The sequence below is a fragment of the Amblyraja radiata genome, chromosome 16 (assembly GCF_010909765.2).
Source record: "Amblyraja radiata isolate CabotCenter1 chromosome 16, sAmbRad1.1.pri, whole genome shotgun sequence".
NCBI lineage: Eukaryota > Metazoa > Chordata > Chondrichthyes > Rajiformes > Rajidae > Amblyraja > Amblyraja radiata.
The window spans coordinates 32,498,860-32,521,241 of record NC_045971.1 but is presented as its reverse complement, the minus strand read 5'-3'; the positions used below and the strand labels follow the sequence as shown (position 1 = coordinate 32,521,241).

Genomic DNA, 22,382 nt, shown 5'->3' with positions numbered 1-22,382 from the left:
TATACGAGCACAATGAGCATGTGCGTCTCTTTGAGGAAGGAATTCCCCATTGGACATGTGTCCCAATGGGACATATCCCTTCTATATCAACAGCAGTAGCTCAGATGTGTGTGTCTCTCTAGTGTGCAGCGAGTACTGTGCACAGTCCATTACCAGAGGGCAAGACTCCTGAATACTTTCTCACTACATTAAAACAGTTTAGACTTCACCTTAGACTCCAGAGATACAGCGTGGGCCCACCGAGTTTGCACAGACCAGCTATTACCAAGTACACTAACACTATCCTACACACAAAGGACAATTTTAGCATTTTTACCAAAGCCAATTAACCTACACGTTTTGGGAGTGTGGGAGGAAACCGGAGCACCCAGACAAAACCCACATGGTAAAGGGGAGGACACACTAACTCCGTACAAACAGCACCTGTAGTCAGGACCGAACCCGGGTCCCTGGCGCCGTGAGGCAGCAACTCTACTGCTGTGGCACAGTGGCGCAGTAGTATAGTGATTCATGTACATGACTAGTTTATAGAGCAACACTGTTTTATGGAAACCAGTAAAATATCTAGATCAGCAATGTTTATTTAAAATGTTAGTATCATGTCGCAAAAACCTGGAGCCAAGCAAATAATGTTTTTGACAATTAAGCTAATGGAAACCTTCCAACATTTTGGACTAGATTAACTTTATATTTCTGCTTTAGAAATTTTAATAGGGAAGGTTCAGTGAGCATGAAGTATAATGGGGCCATCAACCCTCCTCTGCTCTCCTGATCCAGTTCTGCATAGATCACGTATTTAGATGGATTCACTACAGATTAATGCTCATATAAATAAACAGAATAACACAGGGATATGGAAATAAATGTAATACAGCAACGTGGAAGGTTCTTTCTCTTTGTGGATCTTTTGTGGACCGGCCTCCCTCTCCGATGAACATTGGACTCCCAATGTTTTCCTGTTTAGTATCTGTCCAGATGTCCCTCATCATTGTGTATAGGAGTGGTTTGGACAGAGAACAGTACAGCATAGGAACTGGCCCTTCATCCCACAATGTCTGTGCTGTACATGATGCCAAGACCAACTCTTATCTGCCCGCACATGATCCATATCCCTCCATTCCCTGTATATCCATGTGCCTACACAAAAGTCTTTTAACCAGATCAGCCTCTATCTGTGTGATCCAGGCACTCGCCACGATTTGGAATAAAAACTAGCTTGGCACATCTCCTTTAAACTTTGTCACTCTCACCTGAAACCTATACCCTCTCGTCTTTGACATTTCCACCCTCAGAAAATGGTTCTGACTGTCTACACTTTCTTTTCATCTTCTAACTTTATATACTTCTGACAGGTCTCCCTTCAACCTCTGGCATTCCAGAGAAAACAATCCAAGTCTATCCAACCTCTCATTATAACTAAAATGCCCTGAAGCAGGTGACATTCTGGCAATCCTCCTCTGCACCCTTTCCAAGCCTCTGTACTCTTTCCAAAGCCCCCACATCCTTCCTGCACTGGGGCGACCAGAACTGTGTGTGTTTTGCGTCACATTGCCATTGTGACTGTATTCGATAATACCCAATGGTTGTGAAACACTTCGGGATTGTCTGAGTTCAGGAAAGGTCAAGTGTCAAGAGTCAAGAGTGTTTTATTGTCATATGTCCCAGATGGGACAATGAAATTCTTACTTGCTACAGCACAACAGAATATGTGAATATGTAAACATGGGACATAACGGGGGAAGAGAAAAAAAAGTTCAATAAATAATCTGTAGAAAGACAGATTCCGTCTTCGTTTCATGTATGTTGCTTAACATAAAACTTTACCCTGAGTTTTGCCGATGAAGGTTTATACAGATTACCTTAACGAATCAGCCTATGTTTACAATATGGCCATTCTCTGTTCATTTATTTCATATCCAACCAAACTGCAAAATCTCACAGATCTTCACACTAACGAGACAGTATTTTGGATTCTTCTGCGAATTTATGCCCATGAATAGTTGAATTGCATGGACCACCGCAACCACGACAAGAACAGAGTTTGTTTCTCCCAGTTAACAGAAGTTGCGAGTTCTGCAATTAGTATCAGTCATCAAGGCTGTGGTTAGTGAAGTGGAATTGTCTGTCATTCCCTACTGAGCACACATGTTGTAGAATGTTTGGAACATGAGCTTGACTTCAGCAGGGACTATTATTATGGGCATATCACAGTACCTCTGAAACCCTGTCCATTCTTCGACAGTCGTCTGGAACCAAACCTCACAGCCACAGCTAGGAAGTAATCAGTCAATAATTCATCAGTGAGTCATGGAGTCATAATCACACAGCATCACACAGCCTTTGGCTCGACCTGTCCATGCCAAACAAGATGACCCATCTAAGCTAGACGTGCTTTCCTGCATTTGACCCATATCCCTCTAACCCTTTCCAATCCATGTACCTGTCAAGTGTCTTTTAAGTGTTTTTTGCAGTATCTACCTCAACTTCTTCCACTGGCAGCTCATTCCACAAACCTCCCATGTCTGTGTGAAATAGTTGCCCCTCAGTTTCTTATTCAATCTTTCCACTCTCACCTTTAAGCTATATTCTCTGGTTTATGATTCCCTAACCGAGATATTCCTACTCGGGATGTGCATTCGCCATTCCAATTTTGTCCACCTCAGTAAAATCACTCTTATTCTCCAAGGAATAGTCCTAGCTTGCTCAACCACTCTCTATAGCTCAGGCCCTCGAGTCCTGGCAACATTTTCGTAAATCTTCTCTCTATTCATTCCAGTTTAATGAGATCAAATATTTTGCTTTGAATCATGTTCTCTCCTACTAATGGATGTTTGTTCAATCCTGTACGGTTTGAGTTTGTGTTTAGTTTATTGTCACGTGTATTAAGGTACAGTGAAAAGCTTTAGTTGTGTGCTAACCAGTCAGCAGAAAGACAGTACATGATTACAAACGAGCCATCCACAGTGTACAGATACATGATAAAGGGAATAACATGAATAATGTTTAATGCTAGATAAATCAATAAAGTCTCATCAAAGATAGTCTGTCTCCAATGAGGTAGATAGTAGTTCAGGACTGCTCTCTAGTTGTTGGTAGGATGGTTTGGTTGCCTGATAACAACTGGGAAGAAATTGTCCCTGAATCTGGATGTGTACATTTTGCCCCATGGGAGAGGGGAGAAGAGGGTGTGGCCAGGATGCGACTCGTCCTTGATTATGCTGGTGGCCTTGCCGAGGCAGAATGAGGTGTAAATGGAGTCAGTGGAAGGGAGGTTGGTTTGTGTGATGGTCTGGGCTGCACCACACAATTTTCTGTAATTTCTTGCGGTCTTGGATGGAGCTGTTCCCAAACTGTGCTGTGATGAATCCCGATAAAATGCTTTCTACGGCGCATTTGATAAGAGATGGTGTTAGTTGGAGTCATGTGCTCCAATCTAACAGCTGTTGCATGCAGCCAGCATTGCGCATTGATTGAAGTCACACTTGCTTACTGTGAGGACTTCCGGCAGCCCCATGCCTGTGGCCTAACTGGTGTACTGGCTTCCTGCATCTTCCAAATGGGGCTTGCGTGGTGTCACTTGAACCGGTTCACCATCCATAACTCCCAAACATGATATGTGCCTTGACAGAGCTGAGTCTTCCTGCTTCATACCAGCAGTGTTAAAAAAAATCAAAAGACAGAATTAAGGGATGATTGATTAACAGGAGCATGAGTAGAGATATCATTCCCTGACAGTATAACGTTTCTCCTTAACATTCATTACCACCTATGTCATTAACAGAATGGATTTCTATTCCTAAAGAGGATTTTTGGGATCTTATCAACATTTTTACAACTTCCTCCTAGACATACTCTTAGATTACAGTTAAATTAATCATTATTTCTGGACTAGAAAGTTAAGTTAATGTTTATGCTTTTCAATCTGTACAATGAATGCAAAACGATAAAATCTCTGGTAAAGATTATATTTACATTCCTCATACTTGAATGAATCTTGCTGGGAATTTTCTGAGTTTGACACTTATTTCAACCTAAACAATCTTTTACACAAACGCCTCTTGTTTCCAGCTTGACTTGCTTGACAATTTTACTTCAGTCTAGAACGCATTATTGGATTTGAGTGGTGGAGGAAGTATGATTTTGGACCCCAGTTATTCACAGTTTATATGATCGATTAGGCTGAGAGAATAAAATGTCAGTTCAAAATTTGCAATATTAAATTAGGTGGGATTAAGAGTACAGAGGGTGCGAATAAACTTCATGAGAGTTTGGGCAATGTCAAAGAGTGGCCAAAAACTTGGAATACAATATGGGAAAATGGTGCACAGCGGGAAAGCAGACTCAAAGCAAAAGTATCTTGGTGCTTGTACACAAGTTACTGAAGGTTAGCAATGTGCAGTGAAGAGGGAAACTGGTACATCAGATTTTATTGTGAGAGAGTTTGATTACAGAAGACTTATTGAATTTGCACAGGATCTAAAAGAGACCTCACCTGGAATATTTTCTACAGTTTTGGCTTTGTTACACAAGAACGGGTGTATCTGCCATAGCGTGAAAATTCACTAGTTGGGTTTCAGTATTGATGAGCTTGTTTAAGCAGAGGTTAAGGTGAGTGGGACTCTGCTCTATAGGGTCTAGAAGAACGTACAGATTTCTTCAAAACTTTCAACATTCTTGAAGGACACAACAGGCTAGATGTGGGGAAGTTGTTTCACCTGTCTGAGAAATCCAGTACCAGTGGTACAGGTATGAAAATGAAGGGTCATTGGGGATGAACGGAGGGGACATTTCTACATGGTGAGGTTGATAAACCTCAGGAATTTTCTATCCTGGAGATCCCCAGAATCTGAATGATTCGGTTCATTCAAAATAGAGATCGAAAATGTATAGGTATTAAAGGATTCAAAATGACTTGGATTAAACAATGACTTAAAGATTTAAATTTGACCATGCTTTTGTACATTGCATTGTGAAGACACGTCCCTTACAATCAGGCTCAGGTGAATTTATATTTGGAAGCAAATAAATGGCAGAACAGTTAAACGAGTACTTTGGTTCTGTCTTCTGCCTTCTCTAAGGAAGACACATACAATCTCCCAGATATTCTAGGGGACTGAAGATCAAGATTCTAGTTGAAGGGAGGAACTGAAGGGAATCTACATTAGTCAGGAAATGTTGCTAGGTAAACTGTTGGGACTGAAGGCAGATAAATCCCCAGGACCTTCTTCTTCTTCTTCTTGCGTGCACAGCCTGAAGTTGTAGGACAACTTGTTCTATTTGATCTTATTTGTTCACACCAGGTTGATTGCATTCGTCGAAACAGGGCGAACCACGTGAAGGTTAGAATCTCCCACCCCCCACCCCCCAGGGCCTGATGGTCTGCATCCGAGAGTACACAAGGAGGAGGCCCTAGAAATCATGGATGCATTGGTGATCATTTTTTAATGTTCTCTCGATGCTGGATCAGTTCCTGTGGACTGGAGGGTAGCCAATATAACCCCACTTTTTAAGAAAGTAGGGAGAGAGAAAGTGGGGAATTATAGACCAGTTAGCCTTACATCAGTAGTGAGGAAGATGCTTGAGTCGATTATTAAAGAAGTTATAGCAGCGCATTTGGAAAGCAGTGACAGAATCGGTCAAAGCCAGGGTGGATTTATGAAGGGGAAATCATGCTTGACTAATCTTCTGGAATTTTTTGAGGATGTAACAAGTAGAATGGATCAGGGAGAGCCCATGGATGTGGTGTATCTGGTCTTTCAGAAAGCCACTGACAAGGTCCCACACAAGAGATTAGTGTGCAAAGTTAGAGCAAATGGTATTGGGAGTAGGGTATTGACATGGATAGGGAACTGGTTGGCAGACAAGAAGTAAAGAGTAGGAATTAATGGGTCCTTTTCAGAATGGCAGGCAGTGACGTGGGGTGCTGGAAGGCTTGGTGCTGGGACCTTCGTTATTTACAATATATATTCATGATTTAGAAGAGGGAATTAAATGTGACATCTCCAGGTTTGCAGATGACACAAAGCTGGGTGGCAGTGTAAGCTGCGATGAGGATTCTATGAGGCTGCAGCGTGACCTGGATAGGTTGGGTGAGTGGGCTGATGCATGGCAGATGCAGAATAATCTGGATAAGTGTGAGGTTATCTACTTTGATGGCAAGAACAGGAAGGCAGATTATTATCTGAATGGTGTCAGATCAGGAAAAGGGGAAGTACAACAAGACCTTGGTGTGCTTGTACATCAGTCACTGAAAGTAATGGGCCTGTCCACTGTACGAGCTAATTCAAGAGCTCTCCCGAGTTAAAAAAAAAAAATCAAACTCGTGAAAGCACGTAGAATGTACGTAGCAGGTACGTCGGAGCTCAGGGCGTCTCTTAACGGCTCGTAACGCTAACGGCAGGTACTCGGGAAACGTGGTAAGCTCGAGAAGACTCGTGAAGATTTTTCAAAATGTTGAAAAATGTCCACGGGAGCCCCAAGTACCTACGAGCGGCAATTGCCGTAATTCTCCGAGTTCAAATCAGAGGAAACTCAGGAGAACTCTTGAATTAACTCGTACAGTGGGACAGCCCCATAAGCATGCAGGTACAGCAGGCAGTGAAGAAAGCTTATCCTTCATTGCAAGAGGATTTGAGTTTAGGAGCAAGGAGGTCCTACTGCAGTTGTACAGAGCCCTGGTGAGACCGAACCTGGAGTATTGTGTGCAATTTTGGTCTCCTAATATGAGGAAGGACATTATTGTTATTGAGGGAGTGCAGCGTAGGTTCACCAGGTTAATATCCGGGATGGCAGGACTGACATATGATGAAAGAATGGGTCAACTGGGCTTGTATTCACTGGGATTTAGAAGGATGAGAGGGATTCTTATGGAAACATATAAAATTATTAAAGGATTCGACTGGCTAGATGTAGGAAAAATGTTCCCGATGTTGGGGGAATCCAGAACCAGGAGTCACAGTTTAAGAATAAGCGGTAGGTCATTTAGAACTGAGATGAGGAAAAACCTTTTCACACTGAAAGTTGTGAATCTGTGGAATTCTCTGCCACAGAAGGCATTGGAGGCCAATTCACTGGATGTTTTCAAGAGAATTAGATTTAGCTCTTGGGGCTTAAGGAATCAAGGGATATGGGGAGAAAGTAGCAACGGGGTACTGATTTCAGATGATCAGTCATGGTCATATTGAATGGCGGTGCTGGCTCGAAGGGCCGAATGGCCTACTCCTGCACCTATTTTTCTATGTTTCTATACTTCTATGAATGGGTTCTCTTTAATGTTGTGTATAGACAGAAGGTATAATGCATGTAAGAATTTCATTGTTCAAATTTAGGACATATGATAATAAAACACTCTTGACTTTTGACTAATGCAAAGATTATGATGTGACATTGATTTGTTTTATCACTGTTTTCCTTGCTAAACTACACTGGTTCTGGCACAACAGATCTACGCTCTTCATCTCCATGTCTATATCTCTTAGCTTCACCCCCTCACAATCTCTGTAACATGGGGTTTGTTTTTTAATCTTTATTTTTCAGGATGTGGGTGTCACTGATAAGGCCGGCTATCATTGTTCATCTCTCAGATGGTGCTACAACCCTTAAAATATGCAGAATCATTTCTGCTTCTATTACTAGTTAGTGGCTGGCAGCCAGAAGTGCAATGCTTTCCCCTAGGGAGTGGCCTGCGGTGCACAAAGGACCATAACATGCACTTCATCAGTCATAAAACTGGCAGGATGCAACTCAGTGATTGCCCACCCTTGTACTTCCTTGTGCCTCCATTTTGGACTTACATTCAGATCATTTAGAATGTTATCTTCCTTCTTCCCCTTCCAGCCTTTGGAGAATATTCTTTTTAGATTTAGTTTAAGTTTAGTTTTAATTTAGCTTAGTTTGGTTTAGTTTAGTTTGGTTTAGACAAAAATGCTAGAGAAACTCAGCGGGTGCAGCAGCATCTATGGAACGAAGGAAATAGGCAACGTTTCGGGCTGAAACCCTTCTTCAGACGTAGGGTGGGGAGAAGAAAGGATAAAGGAAGAGGAGGAGCCCGAGAGCTGAGGGAGAGCTGAGAAGGGGAGTAGACAGCAAGGGTTACCGGAAATTGGAGAATTCAATGTTTATGCCACTAGGGTGCAGACTGCCCAAGCGGAATATGAGGTGCTGCCCCTCCAATTTCCGGTGGTGCTCACTCTGGCCATGGAGGAGGCCCAGAATGTTTAGTTTAGTTTAGGGATACAGCATGGAAACAGATCCTTCAATCCATCGGGTCGGCACTGACCAACGATTACCTGTACATCAGTTCTTTTTTATTCCATTTTCACATCCTGTACCCCAGGGACAATTTACAGAAGCCAATTAACTTGCAAACCTGCACATCTTTGGAATGTGGAAGGAAACCGGAGCACATAGAAACATAGAAACATAGAAAATAGGTGCAGGAGTAGGCCATTCGGCCCTTCGAGCCTGCACCGCCATTCAATATGATCATGGCTGATCATCCAACTCAGTATCCTGTACCTGCCTTCTCTCCATACCCCCTGATCCCTTTAGCCACAAGGGCCACATCTAACTCCCTCTTAAATATAGCCAATGAACTGGCCTCAACTACCTTCTGTGGGAGAGAATTCCAGAGATTCACCACTCTCTGTGTGAAAAAAGTTTTCCTCATCTCGGTCCTAAAGGATTTCCCCCTTATCCTTAAACTGTGACCCTTTGTTTCTGGACTTCCCCAACATCGGGAAAAATCTTCCTGCATCTAGCCTGTCCAACCCCTTAAGAATTTTGTAAGTTTCTATAAGATCCCCCCCCCCTCAATCTTCTAAATTCTAGCGAGTACAAACCGAGTCTATCCAGTCTTTCTTCATATGAAAGTCCTGACATTCCAGAAATCAGTCTGGTGAACCTTCTCTGTACTCCCTCTATGGCAAGAATGTCTTTCCTCAGATTAGGAGACGAAAACTGTACGCAATACTCCAGGTGTGGTCTCACCAAGGTCTCACAACTGCAGTAGAACCTCCCTGCTCCTATACTCAAATCCTTTTGCTATGAATGCTAACATACCATTCGCCTTCTTCACTGCCTGCTGCACCTGCATGCCTACTTTTAATGACTGGTGTACCATGACACCCAGGTCTCGTTGCATCTCCCCGTTTCCTAATCGGCCACCATTCAGATAATAATCTACTTTCCTGTTTTTGCCACCAAAGTGGATAACCTCACATTTGCCCACTCATTTAGCCTATCCAAGTCACCTTGCAGCCTCCTAGCATCCTCCTCACCACTAACACTGCCCCCCAGCTTCGTGTCATCCGCAAACTTGGAGAATTTGCATTCAATTCCCTCGCCCAAATCATTAATATATATTGTAAATAGCTGGGGTCCCAGCACTGAGCCTTGCGGTACCCCACTAGTCACTGCCTGCCATTGTGAAAAGGACCCGTTTACTCCTACTCTTTGCTTCCTGTCTGCCAGTCAGTTCTCTATCCACATCAATACTGAACCCCCAATACCGTGTGCTTTAAGTTTGTATACTAATCTCTTATGTGGGACCTTGTCGAAAGCCTTCTGAAAGTCCAGATATAACACATCCACTGGTTTTCCCTTATCCACTCTACTAGTTACATCCTCGAAAAATTCTATAAGATTCGTCAGACATGATTTACCTTTCATAAATCCATGCTGACTTTGTCCAATGATTTCACCACTTTCCAAATGTGCTGCTATCCCATCTTTAATAACTGATTCTAGCTGTTTCCCCACTACCGACGTTAGACTAACTGGTCTGTAATTCCCCGTTTTCTCTCTCCCTCCCTTTTAAAAAGTGGGGTTACATTAGCTACCCTCCAATCCTCAGGAACTACTCCAGAATCTAAAGAGTTTTGAAAAATTATCACTAATGCATCCACTATTTCTGCAGCTACTTCCTTAAGTACTCTGGGATGCAGCATTTCTGGCCCTGGGGATTTATTGGCCTTTAATCCATTCAATTTACCTAACACCACCTCCCAGCTAACCTGGATTTCACTCAGTTCCTCCATCTCATTTGACCCCCGGTCCCCTGCTATTTCCGGCAGATTATTTATGTCTTCCTTAGTGAAGACAGAACCAAACTAGTTATTCAATTGGTCTGCCATGTCTTTGTTCCCCATGATCAATTCACCTGTTTCTGACTGCAAGGGACCTACATTTGTTTTAACAAATCTTTTTCTCTTCACATATCTATAAAAACCTTTGCAGTCAGTTTTTATGTTCCCTGCCAGTTTTCTTTCATAATCTATTTTCCCTTTCCTAATAAAGCCCTTTGTCCTCCTCTGCTGGACTCTGAATTTCTCCCAGTCCTCTGGTAGGCTGCTTTTTCTGGCTAATTTGTATGCTTCATCTTTTGTTTTGATACTATCCCTGATTTCCCTTGTTATCCACGGATGCACTACCTTCCCTGATTTATTCTTTTTACAAACTGGGATGAACAATTGTTGTAGTTCATCCATGCAGTCTTTAAATGCCTTCCATTGCATATCCATGGTCAACCCTTTAAGAATCAATTGCCAGTCTATCTTGGCCAATTCACGTCTCATACCTTCAAAGTTACCTTTCTTTAAGTTCAGGACCCTTGTTTCTGAATTAACGATGTCACTCTCCATCCTAATGAAGAACTCAACCATATTATGGTCACTCTTGCCCAAGGGGCCACGCACAACAAGACTGCTAACTAACCCTGTGTTCAAAAGGGAACTGCAGATGCTGGAATATCGAAGGTACACAAAATTGCTGGGGAAACTCAGCGGATGCAGCAGCATCTATGGAGCGAAGGAAATAGGCGACGTTTCGGGCCGAAACCCTTCTTCAGACTAACCCTTCCTCATTACTCAATACCCAGTCTAGAATAGCCTGCTCTCTCGTTGGTTCCTCTACATGTTGGTTTAGAAAACTATCCCGCATACATTCCAAGAAATCCTCTTCCTCAGCACCCTTGCCAATTTTATTCACCCAATCTATATGTAGATTGAAGTCACCCATTATAACTGTTTTACCTTTGTTGCACGCATTTCTAATTTCCTGTTTGATGCCATCCCCAACTCCACTACTACTGTTAGGTGGCGTGTACACGACTCCCACTAGCGTTTTCTGCCCCTTAGTGTTTCGCAGCTCTACCCATATCGATACCACATCCTCAAAGCTAATGTCCTTCCTTTCAATTGCGTTAATCTGCTCTCTAACCAGCAACGCCACCCCACCTCCTTTCCCTTTCTGTCTATCCCTCCTGAATATTTAATATCCCTGGATGTTCAGCTCCCAGCCTTGGTCACCCTGGAGCCATGTCTCCGTGATCCCAACTATATCATAGTCATTAATAGCTATCTGCACAGTCAACTCATCCACCTTATTACGAATGCTCCTTGCATTGAGACACAAAGCCTTCAGGCTTGTTTTTACAACACTCTTACCCCTTATACTATTATGCTGAAAAGTGGCCCTTTTTAATTTTTGCCCTGGATTTGCCGGCCTGCCACGTTTACTTTTCACCTTGCTACCTATTGCTTCTACCCTCATTTTACACCCCTCTGTCTCTACGCTCACACATTTAAGAAACCCTTTCCCTTTAACTCCATCCTCCACTATCCCATTCGACACCCCACCCCCCTTATTCAGTTTAAAACCACCCGTGTAGCAGTGGCAAACCTGTCTGCCAGAATGCTGGTCCCACACCTGTTAAGATGCAATCCGTCCCTTTTGTACAGTTCCCCCTTACCCCAAAACAGATCCCAGTGATCTAAGAATCTAAATCCCTGCCCCGTGCACCAGTTCCTCAGGCACACGTTCAGGTCCCGTATCTCCCTGTTCCTGCTCTCGCCAGCACGAGGAACTGGAAGCAAACCGGAGATAACAACCCTGGAGGTCCTGCTTTTCAGCATTTTTCCGAGCTCTCTAAAGTCACGCTGCAGAATATTCATCCCCTTCTTTCCGACATCGTTTGTGCCGACATGCACTACCACTTCCGGATGTTCACCTTCGCCCTTGAGGATTTTCTGCACTCTGTCCGTGACATCCTGGATCCTGGCACCAGGAAGGCAGCACACCATCCTCGCATCCCGTCTGTTGCCGCAGAAACCCTTGTCCGTACCTCTCACAATGGAGTCTCCCACTACAATGGCGTTGCCTGCCTTAGGCCTTTTTGGTTTTGGCTCAACAGCCCTATTCGCATCGCAAGCCAGTCCGTCGCTCAGTGTAAACACGTCTTCTGTCCCGACAGCTTCTAAGTGGGTGAACCTGTTCACAAGAGGTACAACACCCGGGGACGTTGGCATTCCATGCTTCCCTCCCTTTCTCACAGTCTCCCACCTTCTCTCTTCCAGTACCTTAGGTGTAACAATCTTACTGTAGGACTTGTCGAGGAACGACTCAGTTTCTCGGACGAACCTGAGGTCATCCACTTGCTTCTCCAGTTCCTCAACACAGTCCTTCAGGAGCTCTACCTGGATGCACTTCTCACATTTGTAGCAGCCAGACGCACCAGCAGTGTCCTTGACCTCATGCGGTTTTCCACAGGGAGAATGTGCAAACTCCCTATAGACAGCACCCATAGTCAGGATTGAACCCGGGTCTCTGGTGCTGTAAAGCAGCTACTGTACTGCTGTGCCACCGTGTCACCCTAATTTTGCGCATGGATTAGAGGGCAATAACTATAGGGAGAGGTCAGACAGACTTGGATTGTTTTCTCTGGGACACTGCAGGATGAGGGAGATGTGATGGAAGTCTATAACATTATGAGAGGCACAGAGAAGATAAGTAGTCGGAATCTTACCCCAGTTGGGAAACATCAAATAATGGAGGGCATAGGTTTAAAGTGAGAGCGGCAAAGATTAAAGGAGATGTGCATGGCAAGTTTTATACACAGAGGGTGGTGAGAGTATGGAACCTGCTCCTGGAGATGGTGGTGGAGGTAGTTTCGATAGTGGAATTTAAGAGATTTTTGTATAGGTTCTTGAATACACAGGGAATGGAGGGATATGGTCCGAGTCAGCATGGATTTACGAAGTGGAAATCATGCTTGACTAATCTGGAATTTTTTGAGGATGTAACTTGGAAAATGGATAAGGGAGAGCCAGTGGATGTAGTGTACCTGGACTTTCAGAAAGCATTTGATAAGGTCCCACATAGGAGATTTGTGGGCAAAATTATGGCACATGGTATTGGCGGTAGGGTATTGACATGGATAGAGAATTGGTTGGCAGACAGGAAACAAAGAGTAGGAATAAACGGGTCTGCCTGCCTGCTTTCAGAATGGCAGGCAGTGGCGAGTGGAGTGCCACATGGCTTGGTGCTGGGACCGAAGCTATTTACAATATACATTAATGATTTAGATAATGGAATTAAAAGTAACATTAGCAAATTTGCAGATGACACAAAGCTGGGTGGCAGTGTGAACTGTGAGGAGGATGCTAGGAGGATGCAGGGTGACTTGGACAAGTTTGGTGAATGGGAGGGTGCATGGCAGATGCAGTTTAATGTGGATAAAAATGAGGTAGTACACTTTGGTGGCAAAAACAGGAAGGCAAAATATTATCTGAATTGTGTCAAGTTGGGAAAAGGGGAAGTACTACGAGATCTGGGGGCCTTGTGCATCAGTCACTGAAAGTAAGCATGCAGGTACAGCAGACAGTAAAGAAAGCTAATGGCATGTTGGCCTTCATAACAAGAGGAGTTGAGTATAGGAGCAAACACATCCTTCTGCAGTTGTACAGGGCCCTGGTGAGACCACAACTTGAATATTGTGTGCAATTTTGGTCTTCAAATTTGAGGAAGGACATTCTTGCTATTGAGGGAGCGCAGCGTAGGTTCACAAGGTTAATTCCCGGGATGGCGGGACTGAGAGAATGGAGCAACTGGGCTTGTATACACTGGAATTTAGAAGGATGATAGGGTATCTTATTGAAACATATAAGATTATTAAGGGATTGGGCACGCTAGAGGCAGGAAACATGTTCCCAATGATGGGGTAGTCCAGATCCAGGGGCCACAGTTTAAGAATAAGGGGTAGGCCATTTAGAACGGAGATGAGGAAAAACATTTTTACCCAGTGAGTTGTGAATCTGTGGAATTCTCTGCCTCAGAAGGCAGTGGAGACCAATTCTCTGGTTGCTTTCAAGAGAGAGTTAGATAGAGCTCTTCAAGATAGCGGAGTCAAGGGATATGGGGAGGAGGCAGGAACGGGGTGCTGATTGTGGATGATCAGCCATGATCAGAGTGAATGGCGGTGCTGGCTCGAAGGGCCGAAATGCCTACTCCTTCACCTATTGTCTATTGATAATGTGCAGGCCAATGAGAGCTGTGCTTGGCATCATGTTTGGTGCAGACGGCGTGAGTCAAAAGGCCTATTCCTGTGCAGTTCTGTTTTATGTTTTATGTTCTATGTCAATATTTGGCAAAAACCTGTTACATTTTAGTTTCTTCACAATGTCATAGCCATACTGAGGGAGGGCTGCCTTGTCAGAGTTGCTGGCTCTCGAGGCCGTGCTTGTCTGGCCATGAATGCAGTACCTATCTTGTAACGTTATTGAAAGGAGATTAAAGAATTCTTCCAAAGTTGTGATCGATGTTTATTTGACAATAGACAATAGACAATGGACAATAGGCGCAGGAGTAGGCCATTTGGCCCTTCGAGCCAGCACCGCCATTCAATGTGATCATGGCTGATCATCCCCAATCAGTACCCCGTTCCTGCCTTCTCCCCATATCCCCTGACTCCACTATTTTTAAGAGCCCTATCTAGCTCTCTCTTGAAAACATCCAGAGAACCTGCATCCACCGCCCTCTGAGACAGAGAATTCCACAGACTCACCACTCTATGTGAAAAAAAGTGTTTCCTCGTCACCGTTCTAAATGGCTTACTCCTTATTCTTAAACTGTGGCCCCTGGTTATGTTTAGTTTATTTTCGAGATACAGCGTGGAAACTGGTCCTTCGGCCCACCGTGTCCGCACCGACCAACGATCCCCGCACATTAACACTATCCTACACGCACTAGGGACTAATTTCACATTTATACCAAGCCAATTAGCCTACAAGCCTGTACGTCTTTGGAGTGTGGGAGGAAAAAGAAGATCTCGGAGAAAACCCACACAGATCACGGGGAGAACGTACAAACTCCGTACAGCCACCACCCGTATCGGGATCAAACTCGGGTCTCTGGCGCTGCAAGTGCTGTAAGGCAGCAACTCTACTGCTGCGCCACCATACCGTCCTATCCCTCAACCAAAATCACCAGGAAAGGCGTAGCACCCTGGCGCAGTGGTTGCAGCGCCAGGGACCCGGGTTTGTTCATAACTACGGGTGCTGTCTGTACAGAGTTTGTACATTCTTACCGTGATGGTGTGGGTTTTCTCTTGGTGCTCCAATTTCCTCCCACACTCCAAAAACTTACAGGTTTGTGGGTTAATTGGCTTCGGTAAAATTGTAAATGTCCCCTAGTTTTCAGGACAGTGATAGTGTGCGGGGATCATTGGTCAGCGCGGACTTGGTTGGCCGAAGGGCCTGTTTCCACGCTGTCTCTCTAAACTCAACTAAACACTAAAAATAGAATATCAGCTCATTCATTTGTCGTTTGTAGAATCTTGACTCTGTGCCATTTTGTATCAAATATCCTGCGTGAGATTCAAGGGTTATAGCTGCAAGATCTGCAAGTTCTTCCTCATTTATAAGCAATTCCTGCTTGCAGTCTTAATAAAGCCAGTAATCTAATCTACCACCATTAATATAGTGGGTAAATACATTTATTATCAGTGGTCTAACATACCTTTCCTGAGAATTACCTTTTGGCAATTCTTCAATTCTTTTTCACAATTTCACATCTTTTAAATAAGTGTGCGACTTATTTTGCAAAACTTCAGTTTAATTTTGCATATTTATGGAGAGGCATTGTAATGAAATGATGGGACTTGGAAGTTCTCAATTATCTGTAAATGAGAGGGTAAATATTGTGTTCTCTGAAACAACAGCATGTAATAAAACTTAGCTGCTGTCTCTCTGCTGTTCTTGATTAGATACCTAACTGAATTTGTGGATTTGGGTAACGTCTCTGCTTTAAGAACCTTTCGTGTTCTGCGGGCACTGAAAACCATCACAGTTATTCCAGGTACGTGCTGAGCAACTAACGGCGTGTCAGATGTTCCCATTCCTTTACAATACAGCAGTTAGAACTGCTCTTTGATTGTTCATTAATAAGTTCACTGTCGGAAGGTTTCCTATCTTGTAGCGTTAGATGTGGACACAACAAAACTGCAGATGCTGGTTTACAAGAAAAGACACAAAGTGCTGGAGTAACTCAACGGGTCAGGCAGCATCCCTGGAGAACATGGATAGGTGACATTTTGGGTCTGAGGAAAGGTGCCAATCTGAAACATCAACTGTCCATGTTCTCCAGTGCCAGTTAGATGATGGAAGCGCTGTTCCCAAACATCTTAAAAGGAAGGATGTACTGTAACTATATGGATAACATTGCACCCATTCTTGTAATAGAACATAGAACCGTACAGCACAAGAACAGGCCCAAAATGCTGGAGTAACTCAGCGGAACAAGCAGCATCTCTGGATGAAAGGATTGGGTGATGTTTCGGGGTTAGGCCCTTCTTTAGAGTGAGCTGAACAAGAACAGACCCATTGTCCATGCTGAACATGATGCCAAGACCATCTCTTATCTACCTGCACATAACCAAAATCCTGCCATTCCCTGCATATTCTTACACTTGTCCATAAGCTTCTTAAATGCCACTATTATATTTGCCTCAACCACCAACCCTGGCAGCACATTCCAGGCACTTACCACTCTCTTTGTAAAAAAAAAAGATTATCTGACCATCTTTATGGAACAAAAGATTCCCTGACCATCTTGATACCTTAGAGACAATAGACAATAGGTGCAGGAGTAGGCCATTTGGCCCTTCGAGCCAGCACCACCATTCAATATGATCATGGCTGATCATCCCCAATCAGTACCCGTTCCTGCCTACTCCCCATATCCCCTGACTCTGCTATTTTTAAGAGCCCTATCTAGCTCTCTCTTGAAAGCATCCAGAGAACCTGCCTCCACCGCCCTCTGAGGCAGAGAATTCCACAGACTCACCACTCTCTGTGAGAAAAAGTATTTCCTCGTCTCCATTCTAAATGGCTTACTCCTTATTCTTAAACTGTGGCCCCTGGTTCTGGACTCCCCCAACATCGGGAACATGTTTCCTGCCTCTAGCATGTCCAAGCCCTTAACAATCTTATATGTTTCAATGAGATACCCTCTCATCCTTCTAAACTCCAGAGTGTACAAGCCCAGCTGCTCAATCTCTCAGCATATGACAGTCCCGCCATCCCGGGAATTAACCTTGTAAACCTACGCTGCACTCTCTCAATAGCAAGAATGTCCTTCCTCAAATTAGTTGACCAAAACTGCACACAATACTCCAGGTCTCACTAGGGCTCTGTACAACCGCAGAAGGACCTCTTTGCTCCTTTGTTCCGATTGAGACCAAAGAGACCTTAGGAAACAGGCCCTTCGGCCCACCGAGTTCTCACCGACCAACGATCATCCCGTACACTAGCACTATCCTACACACACAAGTGACAATTTACAATTTTACAGAAGGCAATTAACCTGCAAACCTGCACATTTTGGAGTGTGGGAGGAAACTAGTGCACCCGGGGTAAACCCACGTGGTCAAGGGGAAAACGTACAAACTCTATACAGACAGCACCTGTAGTCAGGATCGAACCTGGGTCTCTAGCGCTGTAAGACAGCAACTACAGCCCTAAAACACCTTTAAACTTTGCTGCTCTCGATTTAAAGCAATGTCATTCTCTCCTTATCAGAGAAGTGGGACAGAGCATGAAAAAAAACCTCTGAAAACCCTCGAGAATCTTCAATATTTGTAAACAGTAACACAAAACTGCAGTGTTATGAATAAAAGCAATTACACAGAGTTCATTGGAGCCGGCCAACGAGAGGGATGTTAATCCCGCAGAATGGAATTCCACTCATTTCAGCTCCCGCTGTCAGTATCCCCTTGAAAGCAATGCACTGACAGGTGCACAGTAGAGTTCCCACCACACTGCCCTAACAATATGCCACGACTCTGAAAAGGAATTTGTGTCAGTAATCTAATGCTCAATTAGGATTTAAAAAAAAAATCTTCTCTGAAACCCACCCGTGAGTACAATGTCCAAATGCTGGCTCCCTGGAATGCTTTTGCAAGCTGGCAGATTTACATTCCTCTCCCAGAAACGACAGGCCCGATTCTAACCAGCGCATTTTGTTGATCCATCAGGAATAAACAATTTGCCACAATGGATGTTTCATTGTAAGGCATTGAGCTGCAGTGGCTGCCAGATAAGATCATGTCTCAAGGGCAGGACAGAAAATTATCAAATAGAATATAAGCAGAAAGCAAGACAAAAAGTGTTGGAGTAACTCAGCGGGTCAGGCAGCGTAACAAAGAGGGAGCCGGCATGGAGGGGGTGCTGAGATCTAAGAGGGACCATTGGGGACTGTAATGAATACTTTGTAACCTTGTGGGTGCCCTGTACATGGCGATTCTTTGCATACCTTGTGTATAAGTCATAAGGTCATGAGGAATAGGAGTAAAATCAGGTCATTCGGCCCATAAAATCTATTCCGCCATTCAATCATGGCTGATCTATCTCTCCCTCCAAACCCCATTCTCCTGCCTTCACCCCATAACCTCTGACAACTGTACAAATCAAGAATCTATCTTTCGCTACCTTAAAAATATCCACTGACTTGGCCTCCACAGGCTTCTGTAGCAAAGAATTCCACAGATTCACCACCCTCTGTCTGAATAAATTTTTCTTCATCTCCTTCCTAAAAGAACATCCTTTTATTCTGAGCTGTTCTAGGTGTCAACTGCTCTAAATCGGCGAGATCAAGCGCAGGCTTGGCGATCGCTTCGCCCAACACCTCTGCTCAGTTCGCCTTAACCAACCTGATCTCCCGGTGGCTCAGCACTTCAACTCCCCCTCCCATTCCGAATTAGACCTTTCTGTCCTGGGCCTCCTCCATGGCCAGATTGAGTCCCACCACAAATTGGAGGAGCAGCACCTCATATTTTGCTTGGGTAGTTTACACCCCAGCGGTATGAACATTGACTTCTCCAATTTCAAGTCAAGAGTCAAGTCAAGAGTCAAGAGAGTTTATTGTCATTTGTCCCTGATAAGACAATGAAATTTTTGCTTTGCTTCAGCACAACAGAACATAGTAGGCATTGACTACATAACAGATCAGTGTGTCCATATACCATTATATAAGTAAATACATGAATAAATAAACTGATAAAGTGCAAATAACAGATAATGGGCTATTAATGTTCAGAGTTTTGTCCGAGCCAAGTTTAATAGCCTGATGGCTGTGGGGAAGTAGCTATTCCTGAACCTGGTCATTGCAGTCTTCAGGCTCCTGTACCTTCTACCAAAAGGTAGCAGGGGGATGAGTGTTTGGCCAGGATGGTGTGGGTCTATGATGATACTGCTAGCCTTTTTGAGGCAGTGATTTCAGGTAGTCCTTGCTTTCTCCCTCCTTCCCCTACCCTTCCCAGCTCTCCCACAGCCGACTGTCTCCACCTCTTCCTTTCTTTATCCTGCGCCCCCATCCCCCCCCCCACATCAGTCTGAAGAAGGGTCTCAACCCGAAACATCACCTATTCCGCTCCATAGATGCTGCCTCACCCGCTGAATTTCTCCAGCATTTTTGTCTACCTTCCTTTTATTCTGAGGCTATAGCCTCTAGACCTAGACTCTCCCACTAGTGGAAACATCATCTCCATATCCACTCTATCCAGGCCTGGTATGTAAAAAAATGAATGTCACTGTCACATGTCACATATGATAATAAAGTCAATCAATCCATCAATCATCTCTGGAGAACATGGATAGCTGACATTTTGCATCCTGAGAAAGTTACTCCAGCACTTTGTGCCTTTTTAAAGAATTAAATCAGCATCTGCAATTCCTTCTGTCTCAGACCAGAAATCAACCAGCAGAGGGATTTCTCAAAGTTGTGCGAAAAATCTCTAAAAAGCTGTGCTATTTTATACAACTATTGTAGTTAGAAATTAAATCCCTTTTACACTAAATTTTAAGGCAATTCCATGGCCGCCATTGCTTTGCAAACATTGAAAAAAATGCATGGATGATATTAAACAAATGATATCACAGGGCTAGGATTCATTGTAACAGTTGTTATTTTTCTCTTTGCTAGGATTAAAAACCATTGTTGGAGCTCTGATCCAATCGGTGAAGAAATTAGCGGACGTGATGATTCTGACCGTTTTCTGTTTAAGTGTGTTTGCACTTATTGGTCTCCAGCTGTTTATGGGAAATTTGAAACAGAAATGTGTGATATGGCCTCCATCAGGCAAATTATTTTACAATAATACCTTCATCGAGGACGGGTCAGGGATGGACAATGATACCCTGATTGGTAACCACAGTGGCAGTTTTAATGCCTACATTAATACTAAAGGTACAGTCTGTGCAATTACCACATATTCTGATAATATCTTCTTCTTGGGCAGCTGGTTGGGATCAAAGATTTGTTTTTTTCTGAAGTTAGACCCAAGGTGCTGGAGTAGGGTCAGGCAACCTCTCTGGAGTGAAGTAATCGAGAACCTTCTTCAGACTGAGAGTCAAGGAAGAGGGAAACTAGAGATGTGGAAGGTGTGAAAAGGATAGATCAAAGCAGACGATGATCCAGGAAATGTAGACTGGTTCATTGTTGACTGAGGGGAAGTGGACAACGAGGCATACAAACAGTAAAACTAATCAGGAGGAGTAGGGTGCAGAGGATGTTGCCTGGACTCGAGGGCATGAGCTATATGAAGAGGGTGAGCTGACTCGGACAATTCTTTGGAGTGCAGAAAGATGAGGGGTGATCTTACAGAGGTGTACAAAACCATGAGAGGGCTAGATCGGGTAAACGCACAGAGTCTCTTGCCCAGAGTAGGGGAATTGAGAACCAGAGGACATGGTTTTAAGGTGAGGTGGGAAATATTTTATAAGAATCTGAGGAGGAACTTTTTCACACAAAGGGTGTTGGGCATATGGAACAAGCTGCCAGAGGAGGAGAACTGTCTGAACTGTGTTGCCTTCCACCACAGTGAAGAATGCTGTGGTGGATGTCTGTGTTGAATTAGGTTGTGTATTATGTCCTTTTTTAATTGTAACGCTGCATGGTAGATTCATTTCACTGCACCTTATGGTGCATGTGACAAATACATTTGAAACTTTGAACCTTTGAACCGTTGAAGTAGTTGAGGCACTTACTATCGTAACGGTTAAGAAACATTCAGACCGGTACAAGGAATGGACAGGTTTAGAGGGATATGGGCCAAACACTGGAAGGTGGGACTAGTGTAGATGGAACATGATGGTTGTTGTGGGATAAGTTGGGCTAAATCACCTGTTTCCATGCTGTTTGAGTCTCTGTCTATGATCTGTTTACTGTAGCTTGACAGTAGCTTGGTTGACCTTTGTTCTGGGGGTTAAGCACTACATGTTGAACAGTTTACCCTTACTCCCGTGGATTGTACCGACTCCATTTGTTTGTTGAAGTCGAGGTGCAGCATTGAATTGAAAAGGATTGAAAAGGTGGTCTGACATCGGTCTACATCAAGATTAATATCCATCTGAACTCCAATAATCTCTGAACTCAGTAATACATTTTCAAACAAAAAAAAATCTTACCAAAAAATGTATCATATTTGGTCAATTAAATGCATAAACATAAATAAACTTTCCATTATTGTCTATAAACATCTGAACTATTAAAAAAGCTAAATTTTCCTTCTTCAAAATTCTACCCATTTTATTGGCCCACTAGTACAATCCTCTCTCTAATTGTACCAAACATAGACAGTATTTTTGCTGACTTGATCTTTTAATTATTTTTTGTGTATATACATATCTGGTTTGAACTTTTTCCAACCACTCGGATAACTAGTCATCACAAAGTACCTGGGTCACAATTTCAGAAGCTCTTAAAATTTAGCATTCTTGATACTGTAGTCACAGGTGTTGAGTAATAGTAACGGAAATGGCCTATATGTGCATTCATTTAACAGAAGACATTTTTATAGCTTCAGGTTAGAAGCATTTTTTATTGTTCTTATTTCTCCATATGTTCTATCCCAGTGTGGTGCTGCTTTGTAAGCGAATAATTGTTTTGATTAAAAAATACAACGTGGCAACAGGCCCTTCGACCCACCAAATCAACTTCCATTGCTCAATCAACTAGTTCCATGCTATCCCACTTTCTCATCCACTCCCTACACACTAGGGGCAATTTACAGAGTCCAATTAACCTACAAACCTGCATGCCATGGGGATGTG

General features: G+C 43.5%; 1 protein-coding gene across 1 annotated transcript in view; it reads left to right on the top strand.

Annotated features, from left to right (window-relative positions):
• LOC116982098 (sodium channel protein type 4 subunit alpha-like) overlaps positions 1-22,382 on the top strand; it is a 247,527-nt gene that overhangs the window by 95,000 nt on the left and 130,145 nt on the right. Inside the window, exons 6-7 of the mRNA XM_033035415.1 lie at positions 16,040-16,131; positions 20,254-20,517. Coding sequence (XP_032891306.1) covers positions 16,040-16,131; positions 20,254-20,517 — 356 coding nt within the window. The remainder of the gene's footprint in view (positions 1-16,039; positions 16,132-20,253; positions 20,518-22,382) is intronic.